The following is an 18,824-nucleotide window of genomic DNA, read 5'->3' as shown; positions in this document are numbered from 1 at the left end:
CAGAGGTTCTTAAATGATGCTCCAATTAAAAGAAAAAAAACACAGTGAAACGTGCATGCTTAGAATCCACGCTGCTGTCTAACACAAAGTTACTGCGCCTCTGATTCCAGAAGCTGCTTCAGAATTTCTCGCTCTTGTTGTCATTTTGGCGTGTAAATACATTTTCTGTCCTCCCTCTCCGTCTCTCTCTGCAGCAGATGGACGCAGGGGTCTGAACAGTTGGGAGTCAACGTTGGATAATTGTTATTGCGGCGCTGCGAGCAGAAGGATGTGTGCCGGTGATGAAGTGTTATGATGGCGAGGACCGATACTTGTGGCCGGCGCGTATACGCGTTACGGCTGAGCAGAAGCTGCACTTCAGTGCCATCGCTCAGAAACACTCACTTCACTCGTTCTCGTCTCCTATTGCCTCTCTCGGGCTCTCTCTCTCTCTCTCTCTCTCTCTCTCTCTCTCACTGACATGCAGACACACTCTCTTGGCAGCTCTCGAAAACACTCACGCCCTCAAGGACACACACGCACACTTTCTCTCTCTCCGTCTTTGCATACGGCAAGTGGTTGAGGAGGTGTATATCCAGGCTTGGCCCCGGGGCAGCCGATGGATAGATGAGGTGCCTTTTTAAATTTAGATGCTAAAGAATGAGCTGAGAGGGAGAGAGGTGGTGGCAGTGTGGGTGGTGCGCGAGTAGATTAATTCTAAACAGCAGCGGGGCCATAGGCCGTCGTGAGGCTTTTGGCACCATCAGTGGCCTGATTTAAGCAGAGCCTCGCAGCACTGAAGTTGTGCCACTACTTTTTCACTTCTTAAAACCACCTGCTCCCCCTCTGCCCCCAACCACTCGCCATCAGCCACCTCTGCACCAGGAATGCGCCTCGCCTCGGGATCCAGAGAGGAAGGGAAAAAAAGGGGGAAGAGCACTTTTATTCTCAGACTGTGATCTCAATAGAGACCTGGGAGTCGTAAACTGTGTCGGGCTAAACTCTTGCTCCTGCTTTCTACTCTCCGGGCAAATGTTACGAGGATTTGCCCGTGTGTGTGTGTGTGTGTGTGCGTGTGTTTTGGTTTCCCTCTCATCTCCCTGAGCGCCAACCTCCATTACTGCCGGCTGACCCTCCTTTTCCATCTCGCTCCCTTGCTCACTTGCCCCCCTCACACACACTTGCACAAACAAGAGTTGATAGAAACTTGCGCCTGTGCTAGTGCGTGTGGGTGTCTGCGCGCGAGTGCTACAAAAGTGGAGCAGATGTATTAAATGAATGTATTGTCAGGGCCTTTGCATTTCACACGTCACATAATCGAGTCAAATCCACATATTTGCAAACACGAGCAATTCACTCTGCACCTCTCGCAGGCAAGGCCACCCCACCCCGCCTCCCTCACCCCATGGGGAGGCTTATTTTTTGTTGCACAGAGCGTGTTTGGTTATGTGTGTGTGTGTGCGGACTTTCAGAGAGTGTTTGGAGCTGGCACTCCAGTGGCCAGTTTCTCAGTGGCGAAGCGTGAGCCTGCCTTTAGATTGCTGTTTAACAAGCCAGCAGACAGAGCATATTGGCTCTGGATGGACAGGGACGCCCACTGGGAGAGACACCGAGAAAGAGGAAGAGAGGGACCGATGAAAAGGAGGGAGGAAAAAGATGCACAGATTAAAAAAAGTGCCCAGAAATGGGGAAACACAGGACGGAGCGCAGCTGTGTGTGCGACAGGAGAGAGAATAAAGTGGTTCGCACTGTGGTTGGTAGTCAGCTAGTTGTGAATAATGATTTTAGTGTTTGATTTTTGCATTAACATTCTTAGTATTGATCACTGTGTGTAGCCATCTGTCTCGCAGTTGTTAGCACTATGCTACGTGTAAGGATCACGGATGGTCTATGAGAACTGGATACCAGACTCCGGCATGATATCAGTCCAATTAGCGTTCATCCAGCGTGGACACCTTCCTCTGGGTTGTGTGTCCAAGTGCACATGTGAGTGGGAGTGTCGCTACTCTTTAAATAAGCTTCCTCTGGCTTAACTGTACTGACCCACTGGGTTCAAGGTTATAAAAGGCTGTTTTTTGACTACTTTCGATTTCACCTTTAGAAACAGTTTACCTTGCCTTGTTAGGTATCATTCTTTTCAGCACAACCTCACATGTCTGACTTTGCAGTTATTTTTCATACTGTATTAACACATTAAAGGCTATTAACACATGTTTGTGCTAAAATATGCACTGTGTTTTCAATAACATATATGTGGTATCCAAATACGCCAAATATTTTCCTTTTAAGCACATTTTATATAAAACCAGTTTACCAGTAGGTCACCATCGTTATTTACTTCTCAATGCACTCTAGGTAGTGACGTCACATGGTTGCACCACATCGAGTTCACAGTTAGAAGCGCACTGGAAATGGCTTCTGTTCAACCTCTCCAGTTTCAACCAGAGCAAACCGAGAGAGATGATGAAAATAGTCAACCAGTACTTACTTTAGATGAAGATGAAAACAATCCGTCACACGAGGACGCGAGAGTGAGGGAAAACTACTGGTGTCTATGCGGCTACTGCTTGCCAATGGCAACGGCGACTGAGAGCGTTTGGTGTAAAGAGCTTAATTTTATGGTAGCAGCTATCCATGGTATCGCATAACCGCATGATAAAAACATTAATAGAATTCTAATTTCTATTATACAGTGAAATTACGATATCGTTATTTTTACAGATTCTCCATGCAACACAGTGCAGCAAAACTTTGAAGCCGTTGTGCCAAACTAGGTAAAATTTGTTTCCCCTGCGTCGGGAGCATACACTGGCCTTTCGAAATCATGGACTAACAGTCTCCCACGTTCGTGATTTTTAGTTCATAAACACTTCTTATAATGACTAACTAGTCCAGAAATGTTGGAGATGTTAGCTCTTTATACAGTAAAATTACAGTGGGATACAAATAATATCAAAATGTGCTTAAAAGGAAAACATTTGGCGTATTTTAATACCACATATGTGTTATTGAAAGCAAAATGCATATTTTAGTGCAAACATGTGTTAATAGCCGGGGTTCCTTTTAACACAATGGAACTAAAATCACCAAAAAAAAGCACAAAATCTGAGAAGCAAAAAGTTCGATGTTTTTACTGTAACAACCACAAACATGTTAAACAAAGCATTTTCATAACTTGAAATGCAAACATAAATTGCACATTTTAAAAGATTATGTACAAATGCAGCAAAGAGCAAAGGTACAACTGTTTGCATTAAATGCAGCCGATGTCTCAGGTGTGTTTTCCCCATCAGGTGCCACAATAAGATGCCACACAAAGTATTTGTGCCACTTCAAGCACCAGACAGAGCGGCACATTACTGCCCCGACACCTCCGGGGTGTATCACTCCTCCTTTTGTCTCCCTGGAGACACTGGTGGCATCTTTGACTACACTACACGCTAACTACACACTCCAAACACGCAAAAGATCACAAATCTCTCTCAAATTTTAAAATCTGCTATCGACATCACTCTCTCTCTTTCGCCGCAACCAAATGCCATGTGCCAGTGAGGCCTGTCGAGTCTGAGATGTAGCTACTGGGTTTTTTGCAGTGTCTCTGAACACTGCACGATCTGACCTTGGACTGAATTAGCAGAGATGTCAACTCCTGGGATGATTGGGGACTATCTTGAATGTTTTTCTGCCTGTGAATAATCTTTCTCACTGCAGACTGACGGACTTCAGATTGTTTGGAAATGACTTTATAACTCAAACTGACAAAAACGTCTGCTTTTATAGAGGTGCTCACACTTCCTGATGATCAGGTAATCAAGAGTATTTAATAATCTGCATCAAGCTGCTATCTACCCCCTTAATTCATGTGGAAGCGGTGAGAGTGGAATTAGTTTTTCACACTCTGATTCTGCATTTTTACTTATCTTTGCCTAAAATTAGTAACGCAGCGACTTATGGCATGTCTGCTTGGTCTGAGCTTGTATTTACAAACTTTTTAAAACCTTAAAACTGAAAGACGGGGTACTTTACTTGACTAATAATTACAACTGCGAGGCTTAATAACTTTTTTTTGCATGCTACTGATAACCTTTTATCCACATTGTTTTGCTAACAATTCAATTTCATTATTTTTTATGCTGTTCTCCAACATCTGCATATCACATACAGCTATTTCATTTACGTTCTCATTATAATCTATTCAAATCTTTATTCTGGCTGAATTAAAGGAAAGAAACAAAACACAGACCATGTTCGTCACATGCATAGAGTACAATAATGAGACATTAAGCTGACCTGTTTTTCCCAATCAGCAACCTGAAATGCAACAATACTCCATTTCAGTGCCACATAAGATCAAGAAGAGGCAAAAATCCCCCCAAATGAAAAGGTGGATTTGAAAACAACGGGATATTTGCTTTTAAAAAGACAGAAATGAACAGCTAGATGAAAGGGTTCATGATCCAGCATCCACAATTGTATAATGATGAGGCACCTTTTTGCACAACCTTGTGATAAATGAGACACAAAAGCTTGTGTATTTGAAAAAAAAGGAAAGAAAGAAAAAAATGGAAATTCCACCGCCTGCCCTTCCTCATCTTCCTCTCCCTTCCATCATTCCTGCATTGCTATAAAGCCATATCTCATAAACTAGTGCTGTTCTTTAATAGAGTCTTGTTCCATACATGGCTGGCTGTACAGCGTGGTGGAGTTCACTTTATTATAGGCTCCGACTGAGAAGGTGCTCTCGTAAGAATTTACCGCCAAATGCACGATTCCACAAAGCGACAGACCCGGCAGTCTCTGTGACAACGCTTTATGGCTCGCGCACGCACATTCACACACACACGGCCGAAAACAGATACAAATTGTTGCGATATAAATACTCACGTCCATGAACTCCACGTTGGCTTTAGGACCGGTGGTCTCATTGAGGATTTTAATAGCCACGGGGATCTTCACCGTCTCACCTTCTGGGACCCAGATGCCCTGAAATATACAAGCAATCACCATAAATGTACCCAATAAACAACCCCTGGCACACACTCACACACAGAGCTACCGCAGAACTGACTTTGAATGGTGGTTGTTGTGTTTAACTGTCTCCTGCAGCTCTAATAAATCCAACCCCATCTTCAAAAAATACCGTTGGCCTTCAACAATTAGCTCGTGCATAACTAAGTTTAAAACCCTTTGGATAAAGCGATTAGAAAAGACAAATATCACAATTTCAATTCACTTTACGAGGCTTAAATTCTGCTAAAAGCAAACTGCTGTGGGATTGTACTGCCATAAATTGCATGCAGATTAATTTAAATAAAATATGCCTTAAAACGGGCAGATGAGTAGAGGAATCCAGAGGAATTTGGAGCCAGCGGTAGAACGTGCAGTATTTATTTGATGGATTCTGCTGATTTTCGGGGTGCTATGAATAATTTTGCCAAGGGCAGCGAATTTGGCAAGCAAACAGCAACTTCTGTTCCAGGTCCTTGAGCCGCCCTCAGCTTGTGTCTGTCAGGAAACGCTGTGACAAAAGAAAAGGTTTGTGTTTGTTGTTCAGAGGTTGTTCTTCAACCGAGAGAGGTCTGACACCTATGCTGGTATTGGTATTGCCCTCCACACTTGCGTGATAAGGTCTATATTTTGTTTATTTTTGGGGACATTAGAAGAAATACCCCTCAAATATGACCTATGAAAGATTTCTGAACATCTGGTGTTGATTGTCAACAACTGAATTTCTATTCAGTCACCTGACCACTTTGCCATGCAGTCAAGCTCATTGTGACATCACTGGTCTAGTCCAGTCATCTTTCTGCCTGCCTCCTTCAGGCCCATCAGCCTCCACTCTGCAGACATTAAATATCACTGGTTATCTGTCATTCTAGTTTGCAGATGCTGTCACGCAACCCACCCGCCATTCTGGTCTAACCGGTAAATACCTGAAATTGAATTCCATACATCAATAAATGATGTTCAATTCCTGCTAATGATCTCTCCTTATTTAAATCCCAAGTGGCGATTTCTAACTCAGAGCTCCACTTCAGTCACATCTATGTGTATCTTTTATAGAATCCTTCATCTTACCCTACTGCCAGGATGAAAGCTTTCAAAGGACGGTCAGCTACATGCGTTTTCACTCTGGACGGGTAAATAATGTCACCGTGTGGGAGAAGAGCAAGAAACTGATCATCATTAATACGTAGCTAGCTTAAAGAAGCTACTTAAATGATGTAAATCTTATGTTTTGTTGACTTGGACATTTACAGTGTAGGGCCATAAAAGTTCCAGTAGTGTTAATTTGTCAGTGTTGTGTCATAACAGTGAAGTTGACCAAATATTTTACCAATATCCAGCAAATCATCTACAGTTTAAATATGTTGCTGTGGAGAAGCAGGGACTGGTGTGATTCAGCCTATACGGCAGGGTTAAGAGAGATGTGCTCACAGGTTGGTGCCATACTCTATGTCTACGCCAATCAGAAAGCTGTAACTAAACAGTGATTAGTGCATCTGATAGCACAGCAACTATCTGGCATTTTGGCTTTCAAAATACATGAAAAGCTGAAAGATGTGTTTTATTGTGTTAACACAACACAACAAGTTGTGACACACTGCTGTCCCCTACATACTGTAAGCTGCCTTTACAACTTAAAGGTATCAGCAATACCCTGTATTTACTTGATATTGATCGGCACCAGAGTCTGCAGGATGGCTTTACCACACACTGACCTTGTAGACTGTTCCGAAAGCTCCCGAACCCAAAATCTTCACCCTCTTCAGCTCTGTCTCTTTCAGGATCCGCAGCTGGGCCTGGTTTGGAGCAGTTCCACTGGGGGTCAGGGGCTCCACCAGCTGAGGAAGCAAAACACACAGACACACTCATATTAAGACTATTTATCCCACTCTCTGTCTCATCTGGTGCCAAGAATGTGAAGAAAACCTCCTGGCAGCTATTGTTTTTATTGCAAAGCTATCGAAAACTAGAAGTGTGCCTTTCTTTTACATCAAATCCAAATATTTTTAACCTCCTGCTACTTGGCACTGTGAATGCTAAAACACATCTTCAGAGCCACCGGGAGCATGCAGCAGGGTGAGGCCGCTCCATTTAAAATAATAAGTAAAAAGCAAGTCTAGGAAAGAGCGGTGGAAGGTGAACACAAGGTTTTTATTTGCAGCAAATAAAAAAAGAAGCCAAAAAACTGAGACTGTACGGCCCTGATAGTTATGATTCTGCAACACACACACACATTTATGAAAGACAAATAATTCGGGGGTGTGAATGTGGAGTTCTGTCAGAACTGGCAGTTGCCAGAGTGGACAGCAGCGTGCCCACCACTAGGCAAATCACAGTCTGGTGTCAGCTGCTATCACAGTCGACAAAGAGCAGCAGCTCACCAGCTGTGCACATACAAAACAATTCCAATTCAAGGTTATGACAAGCCTCCTCCGCACGCTGCCTCCCTGCCAGTAACAGCTGACACTGAGCAGCATCCCAGCAGCTGGCCTGGCCACCCGCCTTCACCGCTAGCCACTAAACAAAGCCTCGGCGACTAAGTATGAAAAAAGCAGGAGCTGGCACCTGTAACCGAGCCGTGAAAAGATCTGAGCCAGAGGCAAGAGAGAAAGCCACACACACATTTTCATCCAGGCAGCCTATAGTACACATCTCAGATCAAGCACACACACACACAAAGTCAATGCACCTGATCAATACGTGTCTTAATGAGCATATCGGGTCCCTCATTCGCTGCGGTTTATCAGCGGCATAATCACCCGGCTTGGCCACGACCATCAAACAATATAATGAGACCATATATCAGTCGGTCAGCCATACAAGCACTTACTCAATGTGATATAAAACCATCAGCACAATAGGACCGGCAATCGCAGCGCCGGTCCGGTCTGCAGAATAGATGACATTGCCCACAGCTCGGCAATGACACGTCGTTTAATGGCTATCGTTATAGCCGGTCCTGAAGGCGCAGTGTAAAGCCCGCTGAGATGTCACTGCAGGTAGTGAGTTAGAGCAGGGGAAGGGAAATGACAAATTTCATAAGACGGGGGGAAGTGAGTGAGATGAAAGAGGGAAAGGAAGGAGCGATGAGAGGATGACTGAGTGGATCGAGTGACGGTAACGTGCTGTTTGAAACCTCGTTCGGTCTGTAGAGCACCAAAATCGCGTTTTTGTACGAGCGTTAAGATGAAGTGCGGAAACAAACGGCCACAGCTGTATCACATTGGGGCACATGTGAGATGTTTTAAAAGGTTTGGATCATAAATCTAACATGGAGAGAAACTGAATTTTCTTTCCAAGGTCAAGAAAATGGACCTATTTTTTTTTTAAACTCCAAACATCAATTTTCTTATTTTTCTTTGCAATGTACGTTGCAGTAACCCCGCCATTTAAAGTGCTGCCTTGATGACGTTTTTCAAATCGCTTCAAATGCTGATAGAAGCATTTGACATCTTACCTGACAGTTAACTGTGAACTATGCACACATTTAATGCAACTGTTTGGGCATACTTGCTGAATCTGTGCCATGAAGAATGAAAGTAGTTCTCAAGGCAAAAGGGAGTCTGCCAAGTACATTTATGTAGCTAATAAAACAGCTGATGCACACGTGGTTACATTGATATGTACTGTGTCATTTTAGCTGGGAGAACTCATGGGAATACAGTGCTGAGCCCAAGCTGCACTTCCTCACATGGCCACTTTGGGGGCTGGCACCAAAAACGGGAATCAACAACTGTCGAGTCCCATGGTAAAATGCCCAAGTTTACAGCAGAATAAGCATGTTTACTGCCTTCTGCGCATAAAAAGTTCTGAGTTCAATAATCAGATGTCATAATTTATTTCTAACATCCCTGTGCTTTGTTAAGGACCATTTTAGTGCAGTTGTTTTGATGATTAATATGGCTAACTCTGTGGTGATTACACTAACAGACTGTCAAAGACAGGTAATTTCTTTAGTTTTGGTGAGTGATATTCTAGCATGTTCCTTCACCATGATTAGCAGGTACCTGTCTCTGAAGGTCACCCATAGAGTCTATGCCTGCATCTTGTTAATAAATCTTCCAAGTTCTACCTGATAACTTAGCTGTCTTTTCTCTTATGCTCACCTCCGACTCCAAACAGCCAAGACAGGCTTTACAAACAGTGAGTATATCACTGCGTCTATACAGTGTGCCTCTGAGGCTTTAAATGAAATATGAAATTTTCTAGCAATGACTGGTTGCTGACTGGATGTATTTACCTCAACAGAAAGGGCAAGCTTTGGTCACATCCATCATATCAGCATGGTATTTGTGCAAAGAGCATTTTTTGCATTTCGGTGTGTGTGCATACATTGCTAGAATAACAAAAAAAAAAAAACAATTGCCGCTGTGGGTGGAGAGAAATGGAGTGATTTGGAAAGAGAGAGCAGAGATGAGGCACAGGGAGGTGGTGATGGAGCAGTAATAAGAGCAGATGGTGACAGGCTGTAGTTGTTATTGTTTCATTAGGATGAGGCTGGACTGGACTGGAGAGGAGAGGGAGAGGAGAGGTCTATTAAATAAGACACAGACCCGTAGCCGACGAAGCTCTCTTGAGCTCGTTCTCACTCTCGCACACACTCACCACGCCACTTTATTTACCAGCTAATAATGCACCGTGCCTTTGCCAAATGAGCTTCACTGGTGGCGCGGTGGAGAGGATTGGGATGCTTCATTGGACAAATAAGCAGTATGTTCAAGCCTCGAGCTAGAATACATTCACAGAATTATTGTGTATTGAATAAGTAAACAGTGTCTTCAAACATGAACTTGCTCTGCAAACCCTCGGGTACATGCTTTAATGTTCGCATTACCCATTCAAAGAGCTACATTTGTTGTGTTGGCTGTAATTGAAACATATTGAGGTGAAACAACTTTGTCGTGCCACAAGCGTTTGCCCCGGAGCAGTCGCAGTAGGTGGTCTCGGGGCCTGTGTTGCTGCCTGGTCAATTTTCAGGTGAACTTTGTTGGCTTATTTTGATTCTTAGTGACTGATGTCGGACTTACGAAAGCACCAGTGATTTAATAGGGGTTAAAACTGGGTCACTGGAATTTATACCAGACAAACATGTTGTATAACAATAACCTCACAATTACAAATGTAAAAATGTGATAGCCATCTAACTATTAGACTCAAACACATGGACTGAGACATACAAGGTCACAAAAAAGGAATTTTCTTTGCACCTAACATTGTTTTATTAAACAACCAGCATCGTCTGCTCTTCATTCGAATGCGGGTTGTGTGTGTGTGTGTGTGTGTGGTGGGGGGGGGGGTTAGCGGCTTTGAATGTTAATAAGTTTGCCTCAGCCAGAAAATACATTGGGTCAACCCTTGTTTTTTTTAATTTGCTATATTGACTTTGTTATTCAAATCTGGCGAGAGTGCTTAAACAAGAGTGCTATATTGGAGAAAGGCGAGCAGTAACTAATTCCTCCACTGCTGTATGGACTGAAACAGACTTTTTCTTACTCATCTCTCCTGTCACTTGAAAAAGACTCAGTAACTTTCACAGTTATCATTTAAAAAGAAAAAAGTTCTTTACTTTAGGCTAAGTTTGGAAAATATGGAGGACCTAATGTGCCAAAATTGATGAATTAATAAATATGACTTTAAATAAACCAAAGATAATATTATAACTAAATATAGGGATTGATTATGAAATAATTAAATCAATAATGTTTTTCTTTTTTTTACATTTACTTGTAAATTAATTGCCTGTGTTGTTTACTTTCCTACTTAACTTCCCTGTTGTTGTTAGCATTGATTATACGGTATGTATTATACTGTCTGTTACTCCAAACGTTTCTGCTCTTCTTTGATATTTTACAGTACAATATTTATTTGGACATTGGTTCCTTTTTCACTCATTTTCAGTCCAGTCCTTGTGCCTGAACGTTTTTGTTTGTTAAACCATTTAGCACTGACATATGAATCAATCAAGCACAGTAAAGGCTCCTAATTCAAGGGATGAACCAGTGTTTTTGTCTAGACATACAGTTAACTTAACAAAGAATCAATTTTAAATTGTATCTTTAGGCACTTTGTTACTAGCAGGCTGTCACAAAACAAAGTAATTCGCAAAGAGCTATTGCCAAACATTTGGCATTTCTCAGCATGGTGTGGAGTGTGTCCTTAAAAAATTTGAGGAAAAGTGGAGGACAAAAGAAGAAGTGTCAGGCCTAAAAGAATGATCTGAAGCACATCCTTAAGAAACAGGAAATAATCCAGCAAAGACCTGATACAGGAGATAAGAGATGCATCCGGACCTTCAGCTGATCATCTACTGAACACTGAAGTGTCATCAGAAATGGTCTTTGTGAAAGGGTGCTGTCAAAAATGCTTAAGGAAAGGAAACAGGGATAAAAAGCTGAGGGATGAAAATTACACAAAAACTGGACTGAAAATCAGTAACAATAGGTCTAAACGAGTGATGAATCCAGATTGGTGTTGGAGATCTTGCAAAAATTGATGAATTATGAACACAGAAAAGTGCCATCAGATTTTGATCCACAATGCAAAAATATCTGGAACACATCTGATTAACAACAGCTTCATTTTTCAGCATGACAATGCTCCCCAACCAAAATGCCAATGCAGTAAAATCATACCTGCATAGAAAAACACACAGTGGAGCACTATCAGTCATGGATCAGCCTTCCCAGAGTCCGGACCTCAACATTACTGAAGCAGTGTGGGATCATGTTGACAGAGAACAGAACAAAAGGCAGAAACATCCAAAGAAGAGCTTTGAATGTCCTTCAAGAAGCCTGGAGAACTATTCCTGAAGACGACTTAAAGAAAGCTGCCTAAGAGAGTTCAGACTGTGCTGAAGAATAAAAGTGACCATAACAATTTAGACACAGTAATATAAAGAAACAACAAAAATGTAGATACATAGATATCTAAATGGACCAATGCCTTCAGTTGAGTATTTGTTTCTTTAATGAGTCCATTTATTTTTTGATTACGACTCTCGTTACAGAAGCGCAGTGCATGCCTATAAAAAGTCCACTGAGGAAAGAAATCAAATCACAGAAACAAACAGTCCTGGTCCTCAGAACCCACACCTGATTATTTCTTGATTAGCACAACACACCTGACACCTGATCCAGCTAATCAGCAAAAGAAAGAAAAAACGAGACCTCTGCAGAGCTGGGATTTCTGCCAGGCTATGTTGGTTTTTTTTTATTTCCAGTCTTCAACTGTCCAGCTCTTTTGAGCCTGGTGCCCGCTACTGCCTCCGATTACTCTTGCTGGCTGACAGGAGTGGAACTCAGCTGTGTCTTCTGCCTCGTCTGCCTCAAGCTTTGACATGCTGGGCATTTCTGAGATGCTTTCCTGCTCACCACTGCTGTAAAGAGTGGTTTATCCAAGTTACCGTAACCTCTCTGTCAGCTCAAACCAGCCCAGACATTCTTCTCTGACCTCTCGAAAAAAGAAAACCCCAAAAAACAAGGCGCTTCGGTTTGCAGAAGTGCCTCTCATTGGATGATTTTGGGCTTCAGAGTATTTGGAGTATATCCCAGGTGATTAGCCCTTTCTAAAGAGGTTTATGTAATTTTATGCTATGTATCCTTATGTATGAGAAAACCGAGAGGCTGGATGTAATATAAAACACAAATTTGTACCTTAATCCTTTAATGCCAAGTATATCATATTTAATACATGGGGTTTTTTGAATTTTTGAGACTGCTACATCATCAGTGTAGTAAGCAATAAAACTGAACAAAAATGTCATCTGTAGCAAAAATGAAGCTCCAAATTAAACCTGATTTACGCAATGTGATATTTAATCTCTTTTTTTATTCGCCACAAGGTTTCACGGTTCAAGCCTCAGAGGGTTAACTTTCATACGTTCCACAATGCGTGTCATGTATATTCTCTTTGTTTAACATTTGCTGTGACATATTAGGTGTCATATTTGGTTTGAATTTCTCAGATCTTGGCTTAAATTTAACATAAACTTCAGTTGCATGCATTTCTGATGATTCCCCATGCCTCTGCTCAGTTAGCCTGCCTTGGGGTGAACAACAGGAGCTGTCCATGCTGAAACCCTTCATGTAAGAGAGCGTATGAGCAGCAGGGGAGCTGTCCTCACCCGTGGTGCTGAAACACTCACGCCTGTACAAAGGAGCTAGAAGAAGGACCTTGGGGGGAGGGGGGAGATGAGGGGGATCGAGGGGCGGGGCATCGGAGGATTCAAAGGCATTAGTCCTACTTCATTGAGCTGGGTTCAAAGGTCAAAACCCTGGGGTCACGCTGTAGCAGTGAGGGGACTGCTGCTGTTTGTGCCGCCTGTCCCCTGTGTGAAAGCAATCTGTTTTCAGGGGCTTCATCAAAAAGGCTCCACAGTATGTGAGGGGGTGAAGAGAGAGGTGAGGGAGAGCGAGACAGAAGGAGGAAAAACCAAAACCAAAACAAAAACAGGAAGTTAAGATGACAGAGGAATAAAGCGTCTGTTCACGAGGGAGGGAGACAGATAAGCAGAGATCAAAAATGGGGGAAAAAACGAGAAGGTGAGGACACGACGAGAGACAGACGGTGAATAGTAAAACAGAGAAAATACTGAAAGAAAGGGAGAACAGTGAAATGGCAGAGTGAGTGTGAGTGTTTCTTTCCTTTTTTTTTTGCAAGTCAACACAGTGCAACAGCCTTCACACGTGTCCTTGATATGGAAATGCGGAGTCGGGCGCTCAGATCACGTTCTGACAGCATGCACTGGAGGCATCTTTCCCTCCCGTCTGATGCAGGAGGTGAGCACTCTGTTTAAAAAAGCTATGGCAGATAAGGAGAGAGAGGGGGAGTCCCAGAGCCCGGCGCCGTCCCCCAAATCCCTCATCCAGACAAGCTTGATCTCCATTCACAGACACAGAGTCAGCTCCATTATTCGTTTGAATAGAGAATCTGCACTCGGCCGTCCAAAGCCTATCACGTAGTTTCATCAGCCAAAAAAAAAAAAAAAAGCGTGATATAAACTGCAAAAGCGCATGGTCTTTTTTTTTTTTAAAGGATGCCGGGAGGGCGAGAGCGCGGGAAAGCATTCAGATGGAGAGAGTAGTGCGTGCATGCACAATGAGATGATACATTTAAGGGAAAACGAAAATCAAATGGAGAACCTAATCCCTTCTAGAACCAGCAATAAATAACAGGAATCTGGACTGAAATTTTAATCTTTCTATTATTTTAAATTACAGTAGGGGAATTACATATTCAGGCACCGATCACAACTGTCAGGTAATGGCATCGATCCACTGCTTTTGTCCTTTCGCCGTTCGGCTGATGCTCTCGTACGCGGTAACCGCCAAAAGACTGAGGTTAAACGTCCAGCTCAGGACACTCCACGGCTGCTAATATGTGAGCATGTGGGCGGAACCTGTGACCTGCTCTTAATCTGTGTAGCCCCTGGGCCAGAGGCGTTTAAGATTTTATGTCTAATTACTTTTACACATCCCCTCAGGGAATGAAGGGGAGGGGGAAAAAGGTTATGCTGGCCTTATTTCAGGCTTTCCTGCTGCAGCACTGAATGAACATTGAACAGAGAAATGCAAAAAAAACAAAGAAAAAAGGGTCAAGCGGATCCCCATCCCCCAACCTGAATCCTTCTCAGCCACCCCCTCCTGCTCCGTGACACTACATTAGCGAATCTGCACGGAGTGAAGACTTCCCTCCGGGTCAAGCGGCTGTCTGAGCAGGGCCTGCTTGATTAAGATGGATGTGCATGGCTGGGATGAGGCAGAAACTGCCCATGGCTGCCCTCCTCTAATTCCATCTCCTGCCTGGCAGCTGTCTATAACACTGCTGCCTCTACCTGTAAATTATCCTAATCCAGAATGACAAGCAGCCTACCCCACCTACGGGCACGGCCAACTCGGCGGACCTGCAGTGATGATATGACTGCTGGAGGAAACAGTGTGAGAGAGTCCTGTAGCACCATAAAAGGCATGGACCAAAGCATGGATGCTTATATAAACCCTGCACCCTTCCCGATCTTTGACTTTCGCCTTTGATAATGAAGTCCGCTCCGCTCTCTAACGCTTCCCAGAAATGAACCTTCTTCAAGGCCAGATCGATGGGCAGCGGTGACCATGCATAATTTTCCAACCTTCCTTTGCGCTGGCTGCTTTGGCTAAGTACCTTAGCCAAGGTTTAATATTTCAAGGTTTCCTTAAAGGTTTAGTGCAATGAAACCTTTTAAGGAAACTTAATTCAGCTGAAAGCATTCAGAAAACACAGGTGAGGAGAAACCTCCCAATATGTTTGCTCTACCCTCTACTCTCTCACCTCTGTCTCCAGGAAACGCCGCAAGGCCCTCTTCTTTTTGATGCTTTTGCGGCGAACATAAACGGCCACGCTGAGCGCCAGAATGACGATGATGAATAGGCCGCCGATGACTCCAGCTGCTATCAGGGGTGTCCTGTAGAGACAGGGGAAGAGAGAAAAAAAACATGAACACTGCTGAAACATTAAGAAACTAACGAGCACACTGCAATAAAGTGCAAACCTCAGCCAGTGCTGACAAATTATCCAATCTGCTCCAACACCCTTTAGATTTAACCCCTGAAGGTCAAATTGAGTCTTCTGCCGGAAAAATGCAATGCTCGCTTCAAGATCGCCATAAAAGTTTATTAGTGGAGCGGCCCATTTCTGTTGGGCTAAGAGATCGTTTGATGTCAGTGGAGCCATGTGGAAAACAAACAATGTTCTGCTAAGAGCCTTTTTCAGCATCTGCTAGCAGCAATTAAATAGCTTGTTTGTGCCGTGTGTCGCACAGTTAAACTGTCGATTTTTAATCGGTCAAAATGCTTCTAATGTAAGGCTGACACACACTCATCACCGGGCATCTAATACTGAAGCCGCTGATGTTTCATAGACAAAGTGTCCCTTTAACTGCACACAGCAACACTGGATGATAACATAGTAGTCTTGTTTTAAATATTGAATTTTACTGATGCTCCAGTTTTCAACAACAGTCATCTTAAGCTGTTTTGTATTCTAAGGTAAAGGAAATGTGCCTGAGGTGCTTGGTGAAGACACCTATGACAGAACAAGGCAAATGTGACGGGATGCCATGATCGGTCTGGGTGAGGGGAAACAGAAGTCCGAAACAGTAGGACAGAAAATTGCACATTTATCAGACAGAAGCTGTGCATTGTTTTCTTCACTTTTTCTCCCTGCTAGGTTAGATTTACGTACCAAAAACTATTCAGTAAAGTCTAAATTATTAGATGTAGGGGGAAAAAAAGCTAAGATGAGGTTTAGATACCAAAAACTACTTGGCCGGCTTTACACTCCTATGTGTCTACGTCTAATGCGTCTAAAACTACTTTGTTCGGTTTATGCGCCAAAATCTACTTGTCTAGGATTGGGCATTAAAAACTACTTCTCAGGCTTAATGCTTCTACAACTACTTAGTTGGGTTTATGCACCCAGTACTACTTGATTAGGTCTTTGGACTGAAAACTACTTGTTTTGGTTTACCCACTAAAGATTTGTCTGGCTTTGTGTTCTTTAAACTACTTTGTTGTTTTTACACACCAAAATCTACCTAGCTAGGTTTAGACACCAAAAACTACTTGGCGGATTTTACACTGCTAAAACTACTTAGTTGAGTTTATGCACCAAGAACTGCTTGATTAGGTTTTGATACCAAAATCTACTTGGCTAGGTTTAGGGATCAAAAACTACTTGTCATGCTTTGAGCTTCTAAAAGTACTTTGTAGGGTTTATGCACCAAGAACTACTTGATTAGGTTATTGGACCAAAAGCTGTTGGTTTGATTTGCACACTAAAATTTATTTGGTTTATGCACCAAACCTATTAAGATAATTGGGTTGGGTTTAGGTGAAAAACAATAACATACATAACAATAACACTGCGGATTTAAATGACATCAATGGGTCCATATGAGATGATTTGCGAGACCAGGGCTGTCTTCGCACAGATGCCAAAGGACACTTTGCACCTATCTCTGAGACACCAGCAGCTTCGACAGTGAGACAGTATTTGACGCCCCTGGAATGAAAACCGGGTTGGTTTAACTCTCCTTGCAAGTATTTTCCTTTTTTCTGCCCTTGCTGCATGGCTCATGACTTCTTAGATCACCTCCCCGACTCATGCCTTACTCTTCAAACAGTCCAATCTCCCACCAGCAACCACCCACAATCCTTAATGTGACTGTGGCCAGTCTTTCTCAAGTTGCTCACACCTTCCCTCATGTTGTTGCAGCGACATGCAATAATAAACAACCTCGGACACACACAGCTATTTTTACTACCTTCCCTAACCCATTTCACCAAACAGTCCCACCCTATAGAGCACAGAGCAATTTCTAATTGAAGGGTACTTCCATTTTCACAGGTCAGAAGATAAAAGCCTTTGAGGCTATGTGATCCTTTTACTTGCTTTATTAAAGGAGCCACAGCTTCTGCTACACCGCGCTGGATTTCCTTATAGTTAATCCAAGCCCAGCAACTCATACGAATTAGTTTTCACTGACTTTCAAATTTCGAACAAATGAGAAATTAACAGTACCTACCCTTCGCAAATTGCTTCTCCATCTTCTGAGGTGAATCTTGCTTAAGGCAAGCCTAAAGGTTGGAAGTTAAAAGCTATTTCTCTTCACTAATGATGGCACTAATGCATTTGCCATTTACATACCCCTTTCACTTGTGTCTAGTGTTATGCTACTACTCAATTCTTTTCTTAATAACACTCTTTTCTTTTGTTACCCTCATTCTTTTCTTTCTTTCCAATCTGTATTCCATTTTCCCCTTCTTGCCGATGGCAGAATCAACACAACCGCATAGCATAAAATAACACCTGCTCCCACCTGATACCTGAAGTTGAAAACTCTATTAGTTGTGGAAGCCATTAGCGGCTAATGGAAGACTTGTGTACCACGGTGCTCTGGTAGAGGAAGGTGCCGCAGCATTTGCCATATCGATTGTGATGGACTTAAAGAAGGGGGAGCTTGAAATTTACAAAGAGGCTGTGGGCTTCGACATAATGAGATATACGGCCATGTGGTGAATAGTAATGCGGCAGTTTGAAATGATTAGGTCGAGAGGGGAAGACAGACAAGGAGAAACAACAAATAAAGGAAGTGTAAGGGGTGGGGGGGAGCTGTAGATAGGAGGTGAGAAATAAGGAGAAGGCAGGAGGGGGGAGAAAAAAGAACAAACAAAAGAAGATGAGAAACTGGCAGTGACACAAATTACAGAGTGAGACAGCGCTAAACAAGGGAAAGGACTACTTTAATTAGGAGGATAGGTTTTATAGCAAGACAAGTGACACAGGGTCATCAGATGAGACAGGGGAATAACGCCGCTGTAAGAGCAGAAGAAGAACCCAGAGACTCAGCAAAAGACTCCCAGAGGAAAGTAAAAAGGTCTAATTTTCTGGGTTTAAGAGGACCTCGTGGCTTCTGTTTTTATTGGTATACTGGTTTGGTTAAATTCTAATGACTCCGTCTCTCTTTAGAATTTGCTCTAATTGTCTTTTATGGGTGTTTTAATAGAACTGTTGTCGTCCTCGGGCTGTTTAGGTTCACCACATGTTCTTAACCCTACTTGCTTGCTGTTGTTTTGCCCTTTTGTTAATAATAGTAATACGGTTCTCTGTGCCGTAGCTGGTAACGCAGCTGCTTTTATGTATTTTGGGGATTTCTTGCTGCCACCTGCTCTTTCAGCCTTTTGAACATTTAGTCTTGTATCTTAATAATAATAATAAAATTCTGTATTTTAAAAGTGTGATCTTTTTAATTTGTTTTTGTACTTTACTAAGCCAAGATATAATAGCAGCCAAGTCCCATTTCA

General features: G+C 42.7%; 1 protein-coding gene across 1 annotated transcript in view; it reads right to left on the bottom strand.

Annotated features, from left to right (window-relative positions):
* Positions 1-18,824, bottom strand: part of LOC113016400 (receptor tyrosine-protein kinase erbB-4) — a 364,753-nt gene that overhangs the window by 59,484 nt on the left and 286,445 nt on the right. The window contains exons 17-19 of the mRNA XM_026159217.1: positions 15,292-15,424; positions 6,702-6,824; positions 4,864-4,962 (exon numbers count right to left, since the gene is read on the bottom strand). Coding sequence (XP_026015002.1) covers positions 4,864-4,962; positions 6,702-6,824; positions 15,292-15,424 — 355 coding nt within the window. The remainder of the gene's footprint in view (positions 1-4,863; positions 4,963-6,701; positions 6,825-15,291; positions 15,425-18,824) is intronic.

This window comes from Astatotilapia calliptera, chromosome 23 (assembly GCF_900246225.1).
Source record: "Astatotilapia calliptera chromosome 23, fAstCal1.2, whole genome shotgun sequence".
In the NCBI taxonomy this organism is placed as follows: Eukaryota; Metazoa; Chordata; class Actinopteri; order Cichliformes; family Cichlidae; genus Astatotilapia; species Astatotilapia calliptera.
The sequence above is the reverse complement of the archived record's forward strand: the minus strand, read 5'-3'. Positions and strand labels throughout refer to the sequence as shown.